Raw genomic sequence first — 22,870 nt, 5'->3', positions numbered from 1 at the left:
GCTTTTGCCTCTTATCACTTTCCACTTATTTCCCTGGATTGTGTCCACTTGGGGATGCATCTTTTGCCCCCTTGCTCTTTGATGACTACTCACCACCTATATGAATTATTTCCCTTTCTCATCTTTGTTATTCTTAATTTTGGTTCTTTCCTGTAGCATGCATGGGTGCCCACACTGCTTGATTATAGTAAAACACTAATGTAATAATGCAGGAAGAGATTTAAACTCCTGATAGATAATGAAAGCTAGAGAACTAGGTTGGCTCACTTCTATGAAAGAGTCAGTGACTAATGCTGACAAGGGACAATTGTAAAATGAAGAAAATGGCTTGTGTCAAAAGCTCGATGAGCTTCAGATATCATTACAAAATCTCTCTTGCACAAGAAGGGGGCTCTGCTCTGTCCTCAAAACGTGTTCTTGTTGCTTTCCTTCTGAGGAAACAGTACTTGGTGCTTGGCCCACTTCCCATTTAATCCCTCTGATGCTCCTGGACCAAAACCCTTAATAGGGGCTTTCTTCCTAGTAGCCCCAAGCAGGCTCAGCTCTCTCTCTCTCTCTTTTTTCCCTCTGTGTTTTACATACATGACCTAAAGGCAGAAATTTATTGAAGGTTTCCAAGATGATTAGCAAAAATGTGTGTTCTGCCCATTAAAAAAAAAGTTATTGTAAACACTATTCCTCAAAACACTATGCCTCAAACTACTTAAATCCTTTAAAGACAGTATGAAAATCAGAAAATATTTTTACTTTATTTTCTCTGTGTGTGTTATGGATATTCGTACATATATAACATCATAGCTCATGTGTAAAGTCAATTATGATGAAACCATTAGCAATGTAATAGGAAAAACAGATTTGAAGAGATACCTGGCTTCAGAAGAATGTTAATGGAAGGCGCATGCTAACTTTAGAAACCATATTTCAAAGAATACAAAGGAAGTAGTTAAAATACTTTATCATGTATTTATTATTCACAGTTTTAATTAAGGACAAACAATCATATAAGATTATGTTTCCTTTTTAAAATTTGTTTGTTTGTTTACCCCCAAGTGATCATTCTGCATTTAAATCTTGTTCAGAAATGCTCGGGAACTGAGGATGGAGAAAGTACAGTTAGAGTTGGAGAACCAAGAAATGGAGAAGAAACTGCAAGAGTTCCAGGCAGCAAGGAGCAAAGAAAAGGAAGAAAGAAAGTGGGTAACATTTTTAGAGAATTTTAGAAGAAGAAACTGAATTATGCCAAGAACCATTTTATATATTATTGTCATTCCAAAGACGATCTGTCCTGAATGAATCATTTCTGGCTTTTCCTGATGAACAAACAATATTACATTTCCCTTACTTTTTCTATTTGTGTCCCTTTCCTGTGAACCTTATTTGGTCTTACTCTTTGTTATTTCTCTTATGTTACTCTTCTGAACTATAGCCTGGAATGTTTAGGACAGCAATGCAGAATTTGCCCTTTGCTCCCACACCCTGGCCATCATCAGGAGATTGTGTTTATGCTCAGGGCATTTTTATTTATTAAAAGATTTTTTGGTGGGTAGGGGTTTACATGCACATAGATAAGAAACATTCAGACCCTCAGGTATGTTTGAAATATTTTTAGCAAACATGCTTTAGCTGAAATTTTATTAATGAGAACTCTGTAATACTATCTTTGCATATCTGTATTAATTTTACTGAGAATTTCTCTCTGTTGTAATAATAATAAATAAATATGAGAAAGGTCAAGTAGAACTGATAGTTATATAACAGAAATTGTCTCTTTTTACTCTAGGCTGACTCCCAGCCCAGTCTGTAGAACCACTTTTAACAATTAAAATGTTTCTCCCCACACATGTCTTATCTTCGTACAAGCCTATATATATATGTGTGTATGAATGTGTGTATGTGTGTGTGTGTGTGTGTGTGTGTATCTGACATGTCTTTTACATTTTTATAAGAGAGGTCATCTATAAAAATGTGTGAATTGATTCATACCCTACTTTTCTTAGTGCCCTTGCTGTGTCAGCTACCATTGATCTCATTTTTTTTAATGGCTACATCTTGTTTCTTTGTGTGGATACTTATTTTTCAGATCTTTATTAAGTTTTCAGTGTTTTGTGGCTATCTATGCTGCCATGAATATTCTTCTACATCTATTTCTGCTCACATATGTAAGAGTGGCGGTGGGATACATTCCTGCCTGTGTCATTTTAGGTCCAAGTACGTGGCAGTTTACATTTTTGTAGACATTGGAGAAACTGTCTTTCACATAGACGTCGAAAGTGTATAACTTTCTCTTACAGAGGACGAGTGCATGTTTTGTGTGCTTTTGGTGGTACTAAATATTACCAGACTCTCTGTGTATCAATTTTGCTTCTGTTTGCTGCTCAAAATGATGATCATCAAATAACTATGAAGCACCGTCTGAACTATTAAAGAAAATGCAAGTGTTCATTACAGTTTCAGTAGTGTTTATCTTCAGAGACTAACTCTCTGAAAAAATATTCATGACACATACGCACATCCCCTCTAATCACCAGAGCATTGGTTTGTTCAAGGCATCTCAATGTTGTACACCATCCCAGGTAACCAAGTCTATTGTGTATCTTGCTGCTTTTCTCCTAAGGATCCAATGGTCAGTTCCCCACCCCACCCCCTTTTGTTATTCTTTTTCCTCTTCCTCTTTTTTTAAACCTTCACTGCTGTGGACTTAGTTTGGGCTTCTTAGTAGATCCTGAATATATCTGTGAATCAGAGTTTCTGAAATCAGCCCCCAAGTGTAAGTTTTCATTAGCTGAGGAACCTTGTTTAGATGTCTTCAAAAAGGTGCTAAAGCTTGACTGGGTTTTCAGAATAGTTAAATGCTTTTCTAAGGTCATGTAGATAGTTAAATGTCATAGCTAGAATGAGAACCTGCCCCTCACTGGTCAGAAAGATATGAGTCTGGTGTTCCAATCTTGGCTTTATTAGTTATTATCTCTGTGACCTTTGGCAATTTTTTCTTTCATTATTTTTTCAAATGGGAATTGGACACCCTGCTCTGTTGACTTCAAACAATTTTGTGAGGCTCAAATAAAATTGCTTTGAAAACTGTGAAACGAAACAGTTTGCCTTCTTCGCAATCTCTGTTACCTTTCACTGTGGGAGCTAATTTGAAGTCTTAAGAAGGAATTCATCATTTCGTAGATCTGCTGAATATTTTGGGGTATTGTTTTGCTTCCTTTTTCTCTTTACATTTGCGAATGATTTGCTTATAAGACTGCTCAACAATCTGTAAAATCTATAAATCAGGAAAGCTGTCTTAAGTCATTATAAATGTCTAAAAAATGAAATTCTTCATCTATATTTTGGACATTTCACTTTTATTTATTTCTTCTCAAAAGTTCCAAACACAGTAGAGCTATATTTTAGAATTACTGAGGATATTGTGACATTATTGATATTTCATTTTCATTTTGTGGTGGTCTGTTACATGTTAACAACTGGATTTCCATTTCCTGAAACACAGAAAATATATTTATCTTCATTAAAGGGAGAAATGTATTTAGTAATTACATTTTGTCTTTTGTTTATATATATTGAAGGTCAAGTGGATATCATTGGAAATCTGGACATGTGGGCAAATTGGGTAATCAGTCATACATGATGTCACAAAATAAAGGAAATTTTATTAAGGTAAGAAAATACCATTTGATTCTCAGGCAATTTGCTAAGAAGATCTAAATTACTTTTTCAGATCTTTCTTTCCCTTCCATGCTTAAGAAACTACTATTCTTGTTTTAACAACTTTGTATTATTATTGGATTTCAATTAAATTTCACGGGTTAATATGTAACTTTCATTATTCAGATATATTTTTGTTTTTCCTGTGCAAGTTGATTTTTTTAAATTTACCTTGAGTTGAATTTTTCTAAACTGAATTTTTCCATTCAACTCCGTTCTGGTTTTAAGTATGTCAAATAGAACTATGTAGTTCTATATGAGGTGAAAACGAAGTTATCTGATATAACAAAGGACAGACTTTTTTTAATGCCTTATTATTTCACATTTGTTTAATGTGTTTGTGTTCTGCTTGAATAATAATTATTCATAAACTCTTGATTACATGTGTGAAGATACCCAAGGAAAAACACTTTAAAATTTCCCAGCTATAGAATTACTTTACCTTTACTATCTATTGTAAAATATAACATTCCATTATATTTAAGGTCAAAACCAGATGAGTGTCTTTATGTAAAGAAAACTGTTTTCTTTCTGGATTCTTTAGTATGAGATCCGTGGCTTTGTAAGTTTTAACTTACATAGCTTTTTCTTTTTTATATACCTATCATTAAACTTTCATTGGGCCAGTTAGCATCTACAAACATCTTACTCAGCACTTCTAACTTTTTTGGCTTCGGAAAGGCATTTTATTCTTTAGTGTGATTCTCCTACTGAGATAGTTTCTTTACTTTTGGATTAGAAGTTTTATAATCCATTTTCTAGTTTTCATTATCTTTCTGAGACAGTGTTCTATGCTTTAGATGTTGTAAATATCATATTTTAAAAGTGCTCTTTGTGATTATTGATTTATTTATTCAGTGGTATTTATTAACTGCTTTCTTTGCCTTTTAGTGAATTATCCTTGTTCTAAAGGAGATCCTTACCTAATGTGAAAGATGATGCATATATGAACATATTTATAGGAAAAGTCACTGTAATTTTTGCCATTTAGTGTATGAATCATTTGTGCTTGGGAGATTGTAATTTAGTTCTACAAATATTTGAAAGTCTACTATATATATATTTGTAAGGAAGAAGTGATGAATAAATAAGTCATAATGCCAGTTCCCATAAACCTCATAATTGAGTAGCAAGGTGAATGCGTAGGGGGCTGGGGGCTCCAGAAGGTGGCAGTAGAAAGTAAGATTGGGCAGGAGAAGGGGAGGCCTGAATACCAGACTCAGGAGTCTTGAATTTTTCATTGGGTGAGTGGAACTCCCTGACAGCTTTGGAGCATGAGGGTAGCAAGATCCAGGTAATGATGTGCGATGGTTGATCTTGTTAATGTCCAGTTCATTTACAGTTTATAGGTAGAGTATAGAGCAAATGCTATTCAAACTGTTTGGATCATGTACCACATCAATAAAGGATATATTTTAAGAATGATCTTTCTACCCATGAACTTTGTATACATACTGATTTACTAATATATCATGTACATTGTAAAACAAAATACGGAAATTAATCAAGGATGATATAAACATGAATAAATGTTTCATTTCTTCTCTTTGATCTTTTCCCGAGTCCCCTCAGGCATGCATACATGCTACTTTGGAGGCCACTGGTACAGAGGCAGAGAGACTATTTAGAAGACTATTAAAAGAATCTAGAGGTCAGATGAGAAGAGTCTGAATTAGAATGTAGCAAACGAAATATAAAGGAAATAAGGAACCAAAACACAGTGAGAAGGGAAAAGAGGAAGTTAAATATATAACTGATATTCCAGGATGAATTGTCTAGGAGATAGAATAAATAAAAGAGCTGGGAAAAAAGTTCAGGGGTATAGATTTAGAGCTGGCTAGTTGGTTTCCTCCTTTTCTCCCTCTGTTCCTCCCTCCCTCTCTTTCTTTCCCCAGCTTTACTGAGGTATAATTGGCAAATAAATGTGTAAGATATTTAAAGTGTACAACATGATGATTTGTTATCCATACACATCGTGAGTGGATTTCCACCATCAAGTTAAATAACACATCCGTATTTACCTTTTATAAAAAAAAATTAGAACATTTAAGTTCTCCTCTTAAGCAAATTTCAAAGATTTAGGGTTTCGTTTGAATTCACATGAGTTAGTTGAGGCTGAGTGAGTAAATGTTCTCCCTAAGATTTTATACAAAGGAGAGAAAAAGTGTAGGGGATAAAGGGCAGGTATGATGGATAGAGCTCAGAAAATATGGAGGCGAAGAGAACTTTAATGCTGACTCACTCTCTGTTTTATGCCAGTCAACAGTGTGTGTGTCCTGTTTTGTCTCATTAAGTGCTTGTATCTCTCCTAAGGGGCAGTTGTTATTTTTCCAGTTCCACAGGTGAAGTAATTTAACATCCAAAAAGTTAAATAACTTGCTCTTGTCAAGGGTCAGGGCCAAGATTTGGAATGCAGGCTTTCAGGCTAGTTCTAAGATAATTTGCCAGCTCTCCATAAATGGGAGCCTGAGAAGAGAAAGAACTGGAGAAGTGGAGTGAAGGTAATGTAATTTCATGGAAGAAAGAAGTAAAATATAATGTTTTTAGAGAAAAAGTGGAAGACTCAACCTTGACTGATATGTTGTATAGTGGAAAAAAATTGACTATAGTTTTATACCAGTGTCTCTCAACAGGGGGCAATTTTGTCCCCCAGGAGACATCTGGCAGTGTCTGGACACATTCTTAGTTATCACCACTGAGAGGGATGTTTTTGCTAATGGTGTGTGGTGGCTACAAGCCAGGGGTGCTGCTGTACATCCCACAGTGCACTGGGCAGCTCCCACAACAATTATTTGGCCTAGAATGTCAATGGTACCACAGTCAAGAGCCCTGTGCTAGTCTGTATGGATTAAAATCCTGCTTCATTTGATTAGCTTTGTGATTTTAGGCAAGTGACATAACCTTTCTTGGGCTTCTGTTACCATATTTGTAAACAGGCATACCAATATTTGCTGACTACCTCCTGGAGTTTTGAACAATGTGAGATAATCTGTGTGCAACCAATTGTAACATTAACAGACAATCACATTAAAATGTTTATTTACAGAGAATGAGAATTTTTAAAAACACTAAATTTGATTTGATGGTTGGGTCGTTATAAGATGTAAAAATGTATGTACAGATGTAAAAATAAATTTCAAGTGGTTGAAAAAGAAAGGCAGCTGGCAATGAGTAAAGACTGAAGTTTCAATGAGCATGAGAACAAAGGATGCCTCTTAAGGGTTTAAGAGGATCAAGGAAATATTTTATTGCATTGTTTTTTAGAATCAAAGGAAGATATGGGCCAGTTTGTAGCTGAGGGGTAGACTCACTACTGGAGGAAAGATGGAAGGTTCAGATGAGAGAGGTGCTGGTTGCTAGGGGTGTAGTCTTTGAGGAGGTGGCTCCTTGAGGAGAACTTGGCCAAGGGAAGGAAGGCACATTTTCTCTGAGACAAGAAAGATGGGAGAGAAACCAGGGGGCAGTAAAGGTACAGTTTTAGAGGCTGCTTTTGACAGGCGGAGAGGCAGGAAGCTGTGGGAAACTCTTAATGGACGACCTCAACATTCTTAGTAAATTTGAAGGCAAGATAATCTGTTCAGATTAAGGAAGGGAAATAGGTGGATTTGAGTTTTTAGCAGTGAATGAGTAAGTGGGTTGCTAAAGAGCCACAGGAGCCCACTGGGCTTGTTCAGCATGGGTCTGTAGGGGACGCAGTGGGCATTGTTTCATCACAATGGTAGGTGGATATGGGAGGTCCAAGAGGAAGGAGATAAGGTGATTGTGGTTAGCACTGAAAAACTCTTGAGTTGGGGCTTTTGAAGGTGTGGCCATTCAGATTACTGCTTACATTCAAGGTTTGGTCATAACGGTCAGGTGGTCGAAGAGGCACTTGGATGTTCACAGTAGTCAGCGTGTTGGAGAGTTTTCAGCATCAGTATGTCGTGTGAACACGGACAGTGACATCTCCACGATCAAAACCCAGAAACATGATGGAGAGAAACACTGAGCAGACTGCTAAGGTTCACGTGGAAGAGGATCCTGGGTATTGATAAAGGCAGTGAGTGGATGGTGAGGACCTTCAGTGGAGACCACTTTGCCGACTGATGAGAGAGGAGCAATATTCTGGAAGCAGCACCGAGGAGCAAACAGGGAGGCCGTTTCCCTTCTCTCCCAGTGAGTGAAAGGCGGTAAGAGTAGAACTCGTTCCTCTGGAGAGTTCTGTGGAGAAGGTTGTCTGGGAGGAAATGTGGGTCCACTTAATGTGAGCTTTTGGAAGAGAGATCTTTAGGAAAGGTTTCAGGCGTGTGATAGTTGAATGACTGGTTAATAAGGGCTTCAGAGAAGGGCAGGGCAACCTGGACAGAAGGACTAGTAAGTAGAAAATGGCAAAGGTTAGGTAGCTGATTGGACTGAGAAGGAGACTATTAGAAAAGGTGGGTTGTGAAGGAGTGTGGGCCCAGTGCAGCACACTAGGGCATTAGTGGGAGGTTGGAGGCATCTGTGAATGCCAGGGAGGCTGATGAAAACGGCACGGTCTGACCCCAATGGTCCGGATGATTTGTCTGTGTGGTAGAACCACTAAGCTGCTCTGGCCCCTGATGGCACCTTTTGGCATCTCCTGGTGGAGGCATAAGTGGGTTAATAAGGTATAGGCTTCAGTATATTGAGTTCCTTATGTTTTATATATACATGCATATGAACATCCATATATCTATATCTATATGTGTATATACATAGGTATGTGTGTGTTTGTTGTGTGTATCCCTGGTCCAGACCTACTCTACCCTCATCTCTTCCCCAACAGATAAAAATCGGACTTAGTAGGAAATTGTATTTGCCTAAAAATAGCAGCTAGCAGTCTTCATTGAAATATTTTTATGCAGTTTGATTCATCTGAAGTAAATATGGCTATATTCATAGAACAGAAAAATCTTATTCACAGTAACAAGAACAAACTATAAAATTTCCCTAATAATGGGTTTAGTTTGCTTTGATGTCTCCATCCTGCCCAGGTAGCCTGTAACCACATGGATCATGTTGCAATTCAGATGTATCATTAAGGTAATAATGTTGGATAATTTGGTTATGAAAAATGAGATTAAATTATCTGTAACTTGTATAACACTGCCAGTTTAAAAATAAAAGTGTGATCCACATAAACATTGATTATTTCAATCCTATTTGCCTGTCTGCTGTGTTTGGTACACAGCATCTGAACAGCTCTTTAAAGAATGTGAACAAACAAATGCCCCTTTGAAGGAAAACCACTAGACTCACTGAGAATAATTAGGCCTAAATTTCCAAAGATAACTGCAGTTGGTACAGCCATAGACATAGAGGCAGCCATTGTTCTCATTGTCTCCTGTACAAATTGGGCAATTGAGCATGCAAATTGAAAACGAGGCATGCATTGACAGTGTGTGTGTGTGTGAATGTGCACAATGCACCATGAACGTCTGTGTACTTCAGATGTTTTAACAAGACCAAGACATCTATGTGCAGTTGGGGAATCGGTTTCATTGCTTAAGATCCAAGGATTTTAAGTGATTATTTATTTGAAATATCTAGCCGTGATTCTTACTTGCTCAATTTTTTGTCTACAACTTGGGAAAGTCAGGGATCACAATATATTTGAAGGTTATGTCTATGATGCTTAAACATGTCGTTCTCTAAGTTGATAATGATAATGATACTAGCTTCTGCAGTTATGCAAGTGGAATAGCCCAGACAGAATTCAGCTTAGATTCAGTCCACACAAATAGTAGACTTCGTATGTTTCAGAAAGATTAGCGATAGGAAAGGCTTACTAAGCCTTTATAGTGTTTGAATGTCAGTGCTTTCATCATTTCATGATGATGTGTAATTTTTGTTTAAAAATAATTTGACGTTTTAAAAAATCTGGCATATGTATATTTCCAAAATTTATTTTCCTTTTATGAATTTTCTCTTGATTTAATTAAACATCCTATATATGCATTATTGATGACCTCCCATTATGTTACTCTTTCAAAATGTTTGTTTTGTTCAAGATACACCAAAATGGTATGGCTTCCTGATATTTTTGTGAGTAACTTAACTTCATTTGAATTTGTGTACCTGACAAATAGTATCTATTTTATTAATACAGTTTTCTGCCGGGAAAGTGAAATTAAAATTACTGAAGGAGCAGCTTCAAGGTAAACAGTTTATCACTGTATTATTAGATGCTGCAGATATAATTTATTTTCTTTTACATTTGAATTACATAGAAAATTAAAGTATTAGAATTGTTTATGCAATATAAATATTCTAAACTCCAAAATGGTGACTCTTTATCTTTGATATTCAAAATATATTTTATCTATATATTTTGGGTTGGGTGCTTATTTTATGTCAAAAAATCAGCTTAAGGTATGATTATAATAATACATTTTTGAAAAGTGAGGACTTTCATAGCGTTGTCCTTAAACTTTTATATAATCTTTTGTAAAACTTTTTTATAATCTTTTAACCAGGAAGATAATTTTAACAGTATAAAATTGTAAGTTGAAGTTTTATTCTGGGAAATTTAGAGAATATTGAAAATTGCTTTATATTTTAATAAATTATTTGAAAATAGCAAAAAAACCAAAAATAAATTTTGAATTTAGAATAATTCTAAAATAAATAAGATTTTTAAAATAGAAAGGAAACACATTTAATTTGAATAGTGAAGATAATTTGATAGAACAAGTTCTAGAAATATATGTCACATTTATTATAGAAGTTGTTCTGCGTGGGCTTCAGTTTCATCCAGAGATGGGACCAAATGTCATAGGAATGCTATCAAAAGCATAGTTTTTAACATTCTGTAGTTTTACATGTCCAGTTCAATTGGGTTTACAGCTAAATGGATGTGGGTGGCTATGTGTGGCCCTGCAGTCAGAGCGGGCGGGAGGGAGACTGTGGGCTCCTCAGCCCACTGGGGAGATTAGACTTGGCTCATGGCATTCTTACTGGGCAACTAATATTTAAATACTGTTTTGAGAATTTAGAAATGTGCATAATTTCATTACTTTATCAAGCAGAAAACTGAACATTGTTTTTTAATGTGATTGGTTTGACTTTTTTCCTTTCAGAGCCAGTGAAACAACCATTTAATTATAAAATGGAAAATTCTTCTGAAAGTGAAAAACCCAAGATAAAAGGGAAGGTTTGCGGGCAGTGTGAGAACAAAGCCGCTCTGCTGGTACGTACGCTGTGATAAGATATGGAACAGAACTTTCATGTGGTCTCACACACCTCTCGCTGCATAGCCGGCTTCAGTACCTTGTCCTCTTCCTTCCTGCCGTTCCTAAGGGGGAGGTGTGCGTGCTGCCAGGAGAGGCCCCATAATACAGGAAACCCCATCCTCTTGTTCCTGTGTGAGGACATCACCTCACTCTTGTCCTCTCTCCCTTGGATCACGCCTGTCATCGCACAAACACACTGCAGTATTTCCCAGACCAAAACTACAGCAGAAGTTGTCTTTGGTCCCCACATCTCCCTCTGTACCCCTTTTGGCAGCACTTCTAAAGAGCTTTCTACACTCGCTGTCATCGTGTTCTCTACTCCTGTTCCCTCTTTTTCAAATTGAAGTACCCTTTATTACTGTGAAATGGACCCATCTTATGTGTATACACCCCCATTAAGGTAATAGAGCACCTCAGAAGATTCCCTTGGGCCTTTTCCAATTAACCTCCATTACAAAGCTAACTGCTGTTCTGATTTTTAGCAGCATACCTTTAGTGGTGCTAAACCTAGTCCTGAACTTTATATAAATGCAATGATGTGGTATATTTATATATTGTATGTGCGTGTGAGGCTTCTTTTGTGCCACATGGAGAGTCTTCCGTGTTGTTTCATTTATCAGTAGTTTACTCACTTCTATTACTGAGTAGTGTTCCATTGTATAGCTATACCAAGATTTGTTTATTCCTTGACACGTTGAAAGACGTTTGAGTCATTTCTGTTTTTTACTATTATGTTTAAGGCTGCTGTGGACATTTATGTGCAAGTCTCTTTTTTTTTTTCTCAAATGACATTTATTCTTTTTTCTTTGAAAGTTATGAAGTAAGGTTTTTAAAAAAGCTGAAAAATAATGCTCTCCAACAGCTCTCCAACTTTTCATTCGTGCTAATTTCCTGAACTTTTAAAAAGTTTTGTGGTAGAATACATTGTAATTTTAACATTGCCATCATAGCCATCTCAGGAGCACAGTTCAGTGGCATTAAGTACATTCACATCGCTGTGCTGCCGCCACCACCATCCATCCCCAGAACTCTTCCCACCCACAGAACTGAAACTCTGTACTCGTTAAACAATAACCCCCCTCTCCCTCAGCCCCTGGCCACCACCATTCTATTTCCTGTCTCTATGAATTTGACTGTGCCAGGTCCCTCTTGTAAGTGGGACCAGACAGTATTTATCCTTTTGTCACTGGCTTGTTTCACATAGCATGTCTTCAAGGTTCTTCCATGCTGTAGCATGTATCCGAATTTCCTTCCTTTATAAGGCTGAATGATATTTCATTGTATGTGTATTCCACATTTTGTCTATCTGCTCATCCACTGATGGACACTTAGGTTATTTCCACCCTTTGGCTATTGTGAATGATGCTGCTGTGTACGTGGTTGTACAAATATCTGTCCAAGTTCTTACTTCAAATTGTTTTGAGTGTATATCCAGAGGTGGAATTGCTAAATTCTTGTTCTCTCTGGAACCTTGTCCATCCTAGTGGATCTCCACTACTGTCTGGCAACTGCTGCCATCAATGTCACCAGTGACTTTCATGTTTTTAAATACAGTGGCCAGTTTACAGTTCTTACCTTAACACGTCAGTAATATTTGGCCCAGAAGCAATCCCTCTCCTCTTCCAGGACTCTCTACCTGGCTTCCTCTGGAACACCACTCTTTCTTGGTTTCATCCTAATTTGCTAGCTGTCCCTTCTCGGTTTTCTTTGTTGGTTTTCCGACCCCTTAATGTTGGAGTGTCTCAGGACTTAGTCCTTAGGCCTCTCCTCTGGTCTGTTTGTACTTACCCTCCAGGAAGTTTTATCTACACTCTTGGCTCTAAAGACCATGTCGACTTTGACGGTGCCCAAATTTACATCTCTAATTCATACCTCCCCCCGACTCTAACTCATACCTCTCCCCTTGAACTTTCAACTCAAGCGCCTAATCAACACGTCTCCTTGGATGTCTAACGAAAATCACTAATTTAACGTGTTCAGAATTCAGCTCTTAATATCTCCCCAACAAATTTTCTCCCTCCAAGGTCTCCTCATGTCAGTATCCTGACTGCCCTTTATAAAATAGCAACAGCTGAACTGTACTCTCTAGTTTCATGAAGCTGCATCATTCATCTATGTATCCTTTTTTACCTTTCAGTGTGTGTGTATATATATGTATGTTTATTTATTTTCCACTTTCACACGATGTAAACTTCATGAGTAGGGATTTAGTTTTGTTCACTGTCCTGTGCCCACCACCTGGAATGATGCCTGCAATTTAATAAGTACTCAAAAATTTGTTGAATGAGTCATTTCTTTAAAATTTTTTCTATAATTGAAAAGCATTGTTAACATTGAAACTAACTGAAAGGAACATATCCAATATCTTGCAATTAAAATATTGCACACCCTTAGGAAGCAGTTCCCCCTCAAAGAATTGAATGATTATAAGTAATACTTATGGATTACTATCACTAATATTTATTATAATTTCAGAGAATTTAGCTATAATCACTTCTGATTTAAGATTGTATTACTAGCTTTATTTCATGACAGTTTTAACTGGGCTCTAAGAGTTAGAACACTAAGTCTAACAAAGCACTAATAATATTAAATGTAAAACCCTGGCTCTGATATAATGTTCTTACTATTACATCATACTATTTTTTTTCTTACTTGATGTAATAGTGGACAATAATTTAAGGAATTTTAGCAAATTGTACCTATCCAGAAATGTTTAGAAAATATAAACAAAATACAAACAAATTCATGAAGCTGGAAGTATGATAGCTGAAAGGAACTTATTGGTAGAATTGAATTGCTGAAGACTACCGTTCGTGATCTGAAAAAGTATTTGCATAAGAGCTCATAGTTAGTATTTCTTGTGAATCCTGTTCAATGTTGAGTGCTGTTTAAAGGCCATGGAATTTGAACAATATGGCATGTGTAGATAAGACTTGACCTGGAAATAGAGGATCTATTTTTCCAGAGAAGGAAAAGCAAGCAAAGGACATCTCAGACAGGATAAATAGCATGTGCCTTGGCTGGAAAGCAGATGAGAGTGATGAAGTGTGTGCAGTGATTACAAAACTGACTTGCCTGAAAACTGTTATAAATAGAAGCCAGGATTGAGGCCCTAACTGTTCTTAGGAATTTCACTAAGATTTTAAGAAAGGGTGTTCTTCAGTTTGAAATGAAAATAACATTCCATGATACTTGTCAAAGCACAAAAAGTAAGTTACTTAAAAATTCAAGCTTGGCGGATGTAATGAGGTTGACTGTGCCATGTGGTGTTGAACTCTGAGATTACCTTGTGTTCTTAGCTTCCATCACTCTGGATGATCGTGCCGACTGGATCATCAGAGTCAACCTTCCTATATCTTATGGTAGGGCTTTCATGAGGGAAAACTGTGTGTGGGAGGTAGGGATTGAGAACTTGCATTTTGGGTTTTTGAATGTCAACTTTACCTGGTTTACCAACTTTACCTTTAGCTATGTGACCTTCAGCAAATGACCTAATTCCTTTGTAGTTCTGTGTTCTCATTTGTAAAATGGGATAACACGGATAACAGTAGTGTAAACCTCAAGGTTATTGCAGATAATTGTTAATGCATATGGAGTATTTAGCATTGTCCCCAGCATGTGGAGAGGAGACAGTAAGTTGTATGCCTTTTTTAAATTGAAGTATAGTTGATTTACAATGTTGTGTTAGGTTCAGATATATAGCACAGTGATTCAGTTACACATACATACATATATATATTCTTTTTCAGATTCTTTTCCATCATAGGTTATTACAAGATATTGAATATAGTTCCCCAATTGTTTGGTTTTTGATGGCATACAATTTTCTTTTGTCCTGCTGCATTCACATATATTGATAAAACCCTTAATTTCTAGATTTCTTCTTTTTAAAAGAAATTCCAGTAGCTTTAGGCTGTTTCTGCATGGCAAAAATGAAATGGATATTTCAAAATTATATATTAATTTGGCAAATGTGGATAATTTAATTAAACTCAAATGGATTCTGAAGGCTTAGCATAACTGATCTAGCCTTGATTAAATTAAAAAAGATATTTGCTAAAACTGCACTTGGATATTCCATCATCGAAGAAGCATCTGCTGTAAACTGGTGTGTCCTTATCTACGTTTTTGGTATGTTCCTGCCAGACATACAAACTGCCTAAAAAGATTTTCCAGTTGGCGGTCATTTTAACCCAATTTAAATCCAAATATGCTTGTATAACAAAATATATAAGCTTACTCTGCAACTCCAGCTTTGATCTTCCAGTACAACATCTGTTTGGCTACTTGGATGAAAAGTCTGTTGTTAGAAAATACTTGACTTAGAATTATATGCTGAAGCTGACTCTCAGTCCTCTCTATTTATGAGAAATTCATTAGAATGTTAGCAGATATATTGCAGAGTACATTTTGAAATCTACACTAATACGACAATACTACCATATGTGTATGTGAACTTATAGCTTTAATTAAGCACTTAAAAATTATGGATGTAAATAACGTTTTATCATCATTTCTTTTTTAAAATTTTTGCCATCTTTTTTTTGGGTGGGTAATTAGGTTTATTTATTTATTTATTCTTAGAGGAGGCAGTGGGGTTTGAACCCAGAACCTCATACATACCAGACATGTGCTTTATCACTTGAGCTACATCCTCCCCCCATTATCATCATTTCTTTAAGAGACTATAGCTCTTGAAACAAGAGTTGAAAGGGTAGGAGTAGTTCCCATAGTAGGGATAGTATTTATTTTTCTTCTACTTAAATAAAAAATCCAGTTCTGTGTAGCTAATCACATTTGAAAAATACATTTCGATTTTGATAAATACCAGACCATACAATCATTTAACATATTGGATCTTATTTTATTGAAGACTTTATCAAGAGTTTTTCAATAAATGATTAGTCCTGAAATTAATGGCCACTGATTAATTATTAGTAATGTAGGTCATGGGTAAGAGCTTGAACTTTGAGCCAGACTCTGGGGTTGAAATCCTGGCTCCATTAGCTGTGTAGCTGGACAGATTCTCCGTCATTATGTTCTTTTATTGGCTCATCTTCGCAATGGAGATACAATGACGATGCTAACCTTGTAGGGCTGTTCAAAGGATTAAATGAGATGACACATTTGAAGCCCTTAGAAGTGAGTGAGTGCTCACTAAATGTTGTGGGTATGGTTGTTATTTGGTTCTACCCTTCCCTTTTAGTTTTATTTTAGTTATATAAAATTTCTTACTCTTTCAATCTTTTTCTTAGTATTGCCCTAAACCTTTTTTATTTAATAAACATAGCTACATTATTGTAGGTAACTACATCATTATATGGAGATTTGCAATACCGTTTAAAAAAATTAATGGACTCCTATTGGGTTTTTTTTTTTTTAGTGCCGTTTGTTTTTTTCTGAGCATTAGCTTTTTTTGTATATATATTTTTATTGAAGTATAGTCAGTTTACAATGTGTCAATTTCTGGTGTGCAGTATAATGCTTCAGTCATGCATGAACATACATATATTCATTTTCATGTTTTGTTTCACCATAATTTACTACAAGATATTGAATATAGTTCCCTGTGCTATACAGTATGAACTTGTTGTTTATGTATTTTATATATAGTAGTATCTGCAAATCTCAAACTCCCAATTTATCCCTTTCCACCTCCTTCCCACGCCCCTGCCCCCTGGGGTAACCATAATTTTGTTTTCTAATGTCTGTGAGTCTGTTTCTGTTTTGTAAATAAGTTCGTCTTTTTTTTTTTCAGATTCCCCATATAAGTGGTATACGGTATTTTTCTTTCTCTTTGTAGCTCATTTCACTTAGAATAACAATCTCCAGGTCCATCCATGTTGCTTCAAATGGCATTATTTCATTATTTTTTATGGCTTATTGAGTTTTTAATGAGTTTAGTCTGCTTTTTTTCATCCTGTACATTCTAATGCCTTGTTACTCTGTGTGAGGTCTGCACCCAGCAGCCACATGAACATTACCTGGGAGCTTGTTAGAATGAAGGGTCTCAGGTCCCATTCCAGAGTTACCAAACCAGAGTCTACCCTGTAACAAAGGCCCAGGAGTTTCATATGCACTGTACAGTTTGAGAAGTTTCACTCAATTACCCATTTCAGTAGGCGGAAGTCTGGTCTACCTCTCCCCAGTCTGCTCCAGCTGCTGCATGCTTATTATTCCCTGATACCAGCAGAGAGGAAGGAGGAGGGCAAAAGGTGATGGGCACTCTGAGGGGAGAGCTCACACAGGGAACGCGAGCTCCTTGGTACAGACTTTCTGACATCCTCTCTCCAAGCCCTCATGCTCTTATTTGTGCTACTGGTTGTTCTCAAGCTAAGCCAAACTCAAGAAAATGAGGGCTATTAGCCATTTGCACTATTTTTGTCATACTGTGGAGGGTGTTGGAGTAGCTGTACAGCTGCACAGTAATAGTTACACTTGCAGTAAAAATTCCATTTTTCTTTTCTTACTTTCACTCTTGCACAGGTATATCACAGGTACATGTATATCACATTTTTCAACTTCTCCACAAATTAAAAAAATTACATTTTAACACCACAAAGAATTTGCAAGATAAATATAAACTTGTCCATACTCATTTTGCCAGTCATAAACACTGCTGACATGCTGATGCAGTTCCATCTAATTTTTTTCTTATACTCTTTTTCCTTTGAGGAGTCTTCTAAGAATGCTTTTAAAACCACCTTTTGAGACTCTCCAGTGAAGTGGCATTCAAAGAAGTCTGTGGGGATTTTTGGAGACATAGTGTATGCATCTTTTCAAACTAACTGTGCCATGTAAATCCATACAGAAAGATAAAAAAAACTTGTAAAAATGAAGTAGTTTTGACCCAGAGATACCGCTGTTTAGTTTTTATCCATTCAAGAAGTTTGATTTGAGGTGGCTGGTTTCTTAAATAATTTATTCAGAAATTATACATACATACATGCAGCTAGCATATATATCTAATAGCTACTTGCAGCTGTTGTATTTATTTTGGTATGAGAGTAATTAGAGTTTACAAGTTAATTTTGGTCAGTTATCCCTTAACTGGGACAAATGGTTGTCCCATTTCCTTGAATTTCTCAATTATGATGACATCTAGGTGTGTAATTGGATAAATAAAGTGAGAGCAATGAGTTTTTTATGCGAATATTTTCTCAAAGTTATATGTCATAAGACAGTATGATTTTTCAATATCTTTTAAGGTATGCCTTGAATGTGGAGAGGATTATTGTTCGGGATGCTTTGCTAAAATTCACCAGAAGGGGGCACTGAAACTTCATAGAACAACTCTTTTGCAGGTATGACTTTAAAATGCTTTACTTGTAGAGTATTTGTAAAATGTTTCAACACAAAGACATTTCAAACATGTTTAATTGTCTAGAATTTGGGATGGTTTACATTAATTTCTAAAATTCTGTTACTTACAGTGTTTACATATAACTTAACATTATTTTACTGAACTAATCGGGATATTATTTTGCTGTTTAAACTGTCTTAATACAGTTCCTGAAACACTTAGCTTGATTAGAGTTTTTACATTATGCATTCTATCTGCGAACCTGACATTTAACAATTAGACAATATTTTCATCTATTGTGGTTTCAAATGAACACATGATTTGTTTAAAGTGTTATTTCTATCTAGTTTATAAATAGAAGTCTCATGTTTTCTTCCCATGTTTATTTGAAAAAGTTAGTCTTTTACTTGTCCTCCCCAATTATCATTTAAATAAGCTCATCTCTTGGGTTTCTATTTTTCCTCCTACATATCAAAAGCTTTTATTTGTCCTCATATAGTCATTGTTTTTTGAAATGCCTAAACTCAAATCCTGTCAGATGGCTCTAAAATTCTAATTCTTAAGCAATAAATATAGCTAAATATAGATAGGACATTATATCTGTTACATTTAATGATGCATTGATTTGTCATAGATTTCATTCATTATACAGACTTTTACTCAGCAAATATTTATTGAATACCTTTTAAAAAGCAAGATCAGTACTAGGCAGTGACCTTACACAGATAAGTAACACTAGGATCCTGCTCTTAAGGACCCAGACATAAAAGTGACAGCTGAGGACCTTGTGTAATGGGCTAAAGATCTTAATATTATCTTGCAGGTTTTATCATTATCTGTATTTAGAAAGATCACTGATAGATTTCAATCTTTACATGTTGCTTCAACGTATATGAACATTGGTGGCTCTCAGATACCGATGACCCCATTCACGATAACCACGAAACATAAAACTGACCTTTCTCATATCAATATTTACCAAAGTCAGTTACTTTTGAGTGGCTACTCAAAGTTTTGAGTCTCCCAACATAAATGATGGAGGGGAAACAAACGAAAAAACGCAGTCACCTGCCTCAGGAAGTATCACACCATGAAAATGAATGTATTTAAAAGTGAGTATAATTGTTAATATATAAATAGTATAGAATTTAAAAGCACTCCACTTTAAGGGTAAGGAGTGTAATTACCCCATGAGTTCTCATTAGGATTTTCTATTCAGTGATTTATTTAGCACGTTTTCTGAGTTATCGCTCAGTGAATTTAGGCACTGTGCTAGCTGGTATGGAAGATACAGAGAAGAATGAGACACAGCTCCTTCCCTCAACTTCAGAATTTGACCTTCAAGATTTATCCTAATCTGAATCTCTTTTCTCTCTCCCTTTCTTCCTCTCTCTCTTCCTGTCTTCTGTCCCTTTCCGACTCTCTTTCTCTCTCTCTCTCTCATACACACACACATTCAATTTCAAAAGACAGTCAGACTTTGCTGTAACATGGTTTATTGCTATCCAGAGGCAGGTATGGTATGGGTCAAATCATGCTTACTAGAAACAACACGACATAGCTTACATATTCTAGACATTGAACGTTTTTCTATTGCATGTTAATGTCATTAAAAATGCATATATTCTCTATCTTAACATAGAAGAACGTGATCTTTGTAAATTAGATTCTTATAAAATTCTAAATGTGGAGTTGTTAGGGAGGTGAAAGGATTAATATTTACTGAGTAGAAACTTCATCTCATCCCAGCATCACGTTTTCTAGTTTTGGTCACAGGGGAGGAAAGTTTGGTAAGCCAGAAATAGTAGAGTGGTATTTAAGTTCCTAGTGAATTTCAAATTGTGGAAAATGCATTTATTTCTAAAAGTTAGCATAAATGAATTTCATAATGTGTATACAAATCAAAGAGCATAGCAAATAGCAATGAATCTTGAGAGGTTTCTTCCAAACACAAGGGTTCTTTTATGTATATATTTTAAAGTTAAATAACGATAAATAACTACGTATCTTCTGTATTCACGTTACTCCTCTGGACTGCCTTCTAGTTTGTGGAGACCGAAGTTGCTACTTGGTGCTATCCTGAGGATGGTCCTGGGTCACTCACTGTCTGACAGGGAAATCGAATTGTGAGGCTGACCCTCAGAAAGGAGCAAACAGAGATCATTGTACTGGGAAAGAAACATGCATTGTTGTTACCCTCTTTTTATATAATATGATTTTATGTATTCAGATTGCTAAGTAATGAAATATTTTGAAGAAGGTATCTTTTCTTCAGATAATTCAAGTAAATTTGACCATTTATTTATGCAGCAAAAATTTTTAATTAAAAAAATTTTTTTAAAGGATACCAGAAATGTATAAGCTACTCCTTCCCATTTTAGTAAAGTGTACAGTGAATGGAGTCTCACTAATGTAATGTGCTGGTGACTCCTGCTCCTTATGTTGAGCGTGGCTATTGCAACGGTTCATAAGAGGCCTTGAGTAGCTGATGTGATTTGCATAGCTACACATTCCCCCTAAGAGATTTGCTTTTCAGGTTAGCACTTTATTTTGCTCCTCTGTCATGGCCTTACCCATTCTTTGCCATCACTTCTTGACTTTAATCGATTGTCCCATTCACTCTCTGCCGTCTTCTTACTATTTCTCTCTTTCTGCTTAGCCTTCGTTGACTGGCCATAGTATTTTTTATTTTTCTACCATTTTGGTAACTATCAAAGTCATTAGTTTTTTTTTTTTGTTTTTGTTTTTCTTTGTATAACTGTAATATATAATATTGTACATCAATTACATCTCAACTAAAAAAAAACACATTGTGGAAGTCATGAGTTTTTTTAACTGCTGAATTGATACCTTAATCTGAGAAGTTAAAGCAGACATCTTATATTTAAATATTAAACATTACTGTATAAAAAGCAAGCACTCTAGGCTAATCACTGCTGTACTTTATATTATTTAACCTATGCTAGGGTTTCCAGTTATTTTAAAGCACAGTCTAATTTGAGTATGGCAAACCCTTTCAGCCCCCAGTCTACAGACCAGTGAGTTTTTACAAAGTTCACGCTCAGTAGGGACCGTTATCCTGGCATATCTTGTTTCACTTAAAGGATAAATCCCTGAAAAACTGAAGGCAAATTGTGACCAATTCCATGTTGACTAACATAGTTTTAAAGGGTCTTTCTTTTGATTTATGATTGATTTATTATTGGGAATGATTCCAGCACAGTTTTTTTTTTATTTTAACCTTCTCAAACCTCTGTTAAATAGTTAATTATCTGCAAAACAATGTGTAAATGCATGAGGGGAATTATTAAGGATGAAAATTCTACTACATTTAGAACGATTTTCAACACTAAGGGTTGAAACAAAAGATTTTTTTCACTGGGTAAGCCTCACATTGATGAAAAATAAGGTCTTAATATAGTAGGCATTCCTATTTCCTTTTAACGTCAAAAGATCAAACAGAAGAGACAAGGTTAATCAGAGATAATGGAAAATAGGGGGAGAAACAAACAGAAGACATTCTGTTGTGAAGTATGACATGCACAAAGGGAGGCAGGATTAAGTAAATCATTAATAGATTCTGGTAGGTATATTTCCTTAATTGGAATGGAGATTTTCTTAACTGGAAAAGAGACCTTGGGAAAGGGGGGTGGTGGTTAGTAATGAGAGAAGAGATAATTGAGGTAGAATTTCCATGTTTTTTAGTATGAGGCATTTATATACAGCTTCTTTACTTTTTTATCTACAAAGTAAGGTATGCCTATATAAATATGGATTATAAGTGGAAATATTTGTCTGCTTGCTTACAGGAAAATAATTACCAGGCAGAACCTCAGTTATCACCAGAATACTATTTATGCTTTCTGACTTTATGGTAGATTTTGTTTGCTTTCATTTGACAATGACCAATATCAGCTTTTAGGCTCACACTTTTGTTATTCTGTTAATGTTCAGTGTACTACAGTATTTTTAGGCCATAGCTAGCCATTCTGGATAATATCATGGTTACTTTCGTGGTTGCTTGTAATGTACACATTTTAAATGCTATGTATAAACATACAGACACTATGTTGTGCCTCCCAGATCCTCCTCTTTAGAACTGAGACATCCATTTCCCTAGCTGCCTGGCGTGTTGCCTGCAGATGGATCATAGTTGAATCTGTCCCCAGGAACTGCCCTTGTTCAAGGAGAACTGCCACCTCCAAGCCTACACTCCACCCCTGGAGACAGCCCATACTCTGGTCCAATACCTGGTCTATGTTAGGGTATGAATTCCTGGCAACCGCTGTCTCAACTGGGGACAACTGTGATGGCCATCACAGCTCCTCCCTTGGGATTGGCAGCTGCTTCAAATTCATCTGCTTCCCTCACTGGCCTACAAGGTGTTCCTCTCAGAGCACTCCCCAGAAAAAGCCAAGCAGGCGAATCTCAGAATTTGTTTCCTGGCAAACCTGACCTGTGACAACATGTAATTCAGAGTGAAATGATCGATCATTGTTGGCCTAATTTTAGAGTGTACTGCAATTTTTCAAGGTCAATATATAGCAGATCTTTCTTCACTTTCCAGATTCTTAACCTGTTGAGAAACAGATATTAGAGTCAGAAGGTAGAAATAAAAAAA

At 36.0% G+C, this 22,870-nt stretch overlaps 1 protein-coding gene across 12 annotated transcripts in view; it reads left to right on the top strand.

Annotated features, from left to right (window-relative positions):
* ZBBX (zinc finger B-box domain containing) overlaps positions 1-22,870 on the top strand; it is a 121,192-nt gene that overhangs the window by 9,416 nt on the left and 88,906 nt on the right. For 6 of the 12 annotated variants that reach the window (XR_012072338.1, XR_012072337.1, XR_012072341.1 and 3 more), the window contains exons 3-7: positions 1,080-1,193; positions 3,573-3,663; positions 9,821-9,869; positions 10,791-10,900; positions 18,155-18,250. Coding sequence is in view for 1 of the 12 variants with exons in the window: in XM_031679641.2 (XP_031535501.2) it covers positions 1,080-1,193; positions 3,573-3,663; positions 9,821-9,869; positions 10,791-10,900; positions 18,155-18,250 (460 nt within the window). In the remaining 11 variants the exon portion in view is untranslated. Of the gene's footprint in view, positions 1-1,079; positions 1,194-3,572; positions 3,664-4,905; positions 5,006-7,500; positions 7,881-9,820; positions 9,870-10,790; positions 10,901-18,154; positions 18,251-22,870 lie in introns of those variants that run through there. The other 6 variants (XR_012072347.1, XR_012072343.1, XR_012072342.1 and 3 more) reach the window with 6 other exon arrangements.

This window comes from Vicugna pacos, chromosome 1 (genome assembly GCF_048564905.1).
Source record: "Vicugna pacos chromosome 1, VicPac4, whole genome shotgun sequence".
NCBI classification, from domain to species: Eukaryota; Metazoa; Chordata; class Mammalia; order Artiodactyla; family Camelidae; genus Vicugna; species Vicugna pacos.
The sequence above is the reverse complement of the archived record's forward strand: the minus strand, read 5'-3'. Positions and strand labels throughout refer to the sequence as shown.